We start from the raw sequence: 1,081 nt of genomic DNA on the forward strand, positions 1-1,081 counted from the left end.
GGGGGGAAGAGGGAGGGGAAGGGGGAGGGAGGGGAATAGGGAAGGAGGGAAGGAGGGAAGGGAAGGGGAGGGAGGGAGGGGAAGGGGGAGGGAGGGGAAGGGGGAGGGAGGAAGGAGAAGGGGGAGGGGGAAAAATGGGAAAAAACACAAAAAGGATAATCTTCCTAATAGGTAAGTGCAGAGTCCATGGATGGTGCAAGATCAAATATGCCTGTATAAAGACAAAAAAAATGAATGGGGAGGGGTGAGTATCAGGGGGGTGGTATATATTTTGACTGTTTTCATGTGTTTGGTAGCCTTCACCTTGAGAAAGGCAGTATTTGAATGCCAAAATGAAAGAATCCATAGAACATGTGAAGAGACTCAGGGCAGCAAATGTGAACCACCCCCAAGTAGGTCTTGACCTAGCATGGGAAAGGCTAGAGGAGTGCTACGGTATCCCGAAGCAGTCGAAGACGCACTCTTCAAAAGAGTTGATGACTTTCCTAGAATCACAGCCAAAGACTACACAAAGTTACGAGAGCTCAGGGATCTGCTGCAGGAGCTGGAGTTTGCAAGAACAGACCAATCCCTAAAAGTTCTCAACGTCCTAGACTCAGCTCGCGGAGTGAGACCCATCTTGTAGAAGCTACCCTACAACCTCCAGGAAAGATGGACATCAGAAGGCTCCAAATACACAAGGCTCCAAATACAAAAGGGAGAAGCAAGTCGCCTTCCCTCCCTCCTCATTCTTCTTGAGCTTCATTTGCGAAGCAGCAAGGACAAGAACCGATCCCAGTTTCATCTTAGGTGCAGCAGACCCACACAAACACATCAAGCAAGAGCTACCAGAGAATGAGAGACCAGTGGCGAGATATGGTAATGCTCGAACACCCATCTCGGTCCACGGGACGGACGTGTCCCCCACGACCAAACAAGTCCTGACCAGTTGGTCGCTGAAAACAAGAAACCAAAGGACCCAAACAGGGAATGTCCCATACACAAGAAACCACACCCACTAAACAGGTGCTTTGGGTTCAGGATGAAGTCCATAGAGGAGCGCAAGAAGTTACTCGGAGAGTTTGGAGTTTGCTCAGGTGCT

The 1,081-nt window shown here is 49.8% G+C and overlaps 1 protein-coding gene across 1 annotated transcript in view; it reads left to right on the top strand.

Moving 5' to 3' along the window:
- The first annotated feature begins 332 nt into the window (after positions 1 to 332).
- Positions 333 to 1,081, top strand: part of CABCOCO1 (ciliary associated calcium binding coiled-coil 1) — a 158,887-nt gene continuing 158,138 nt past the window's right edge. The window contains exon 1 of the mRNA XM_075588579.1: positions 333 to 392. Within this exon, the coding sequence (XP_075444694.1) occupies positions 333 to 392 (60 nt within the window). The remainder of the gene's footprint in view (positions 393 to 1,081) is intronic.

Source organism: Ascaphus truei, chromosome 2, assembly GCF_040206685.1.
Source record: "Ascaphus truei isolate aAscTru1 chromosome 2, aAscTru1.hap1, whole genome shotgun sequence".
NCBI lineage: Eukaryota > Metazoa > Chordata > Amphibia > Anura > Ascaphidae > Ascaphus > Ascaphus truei.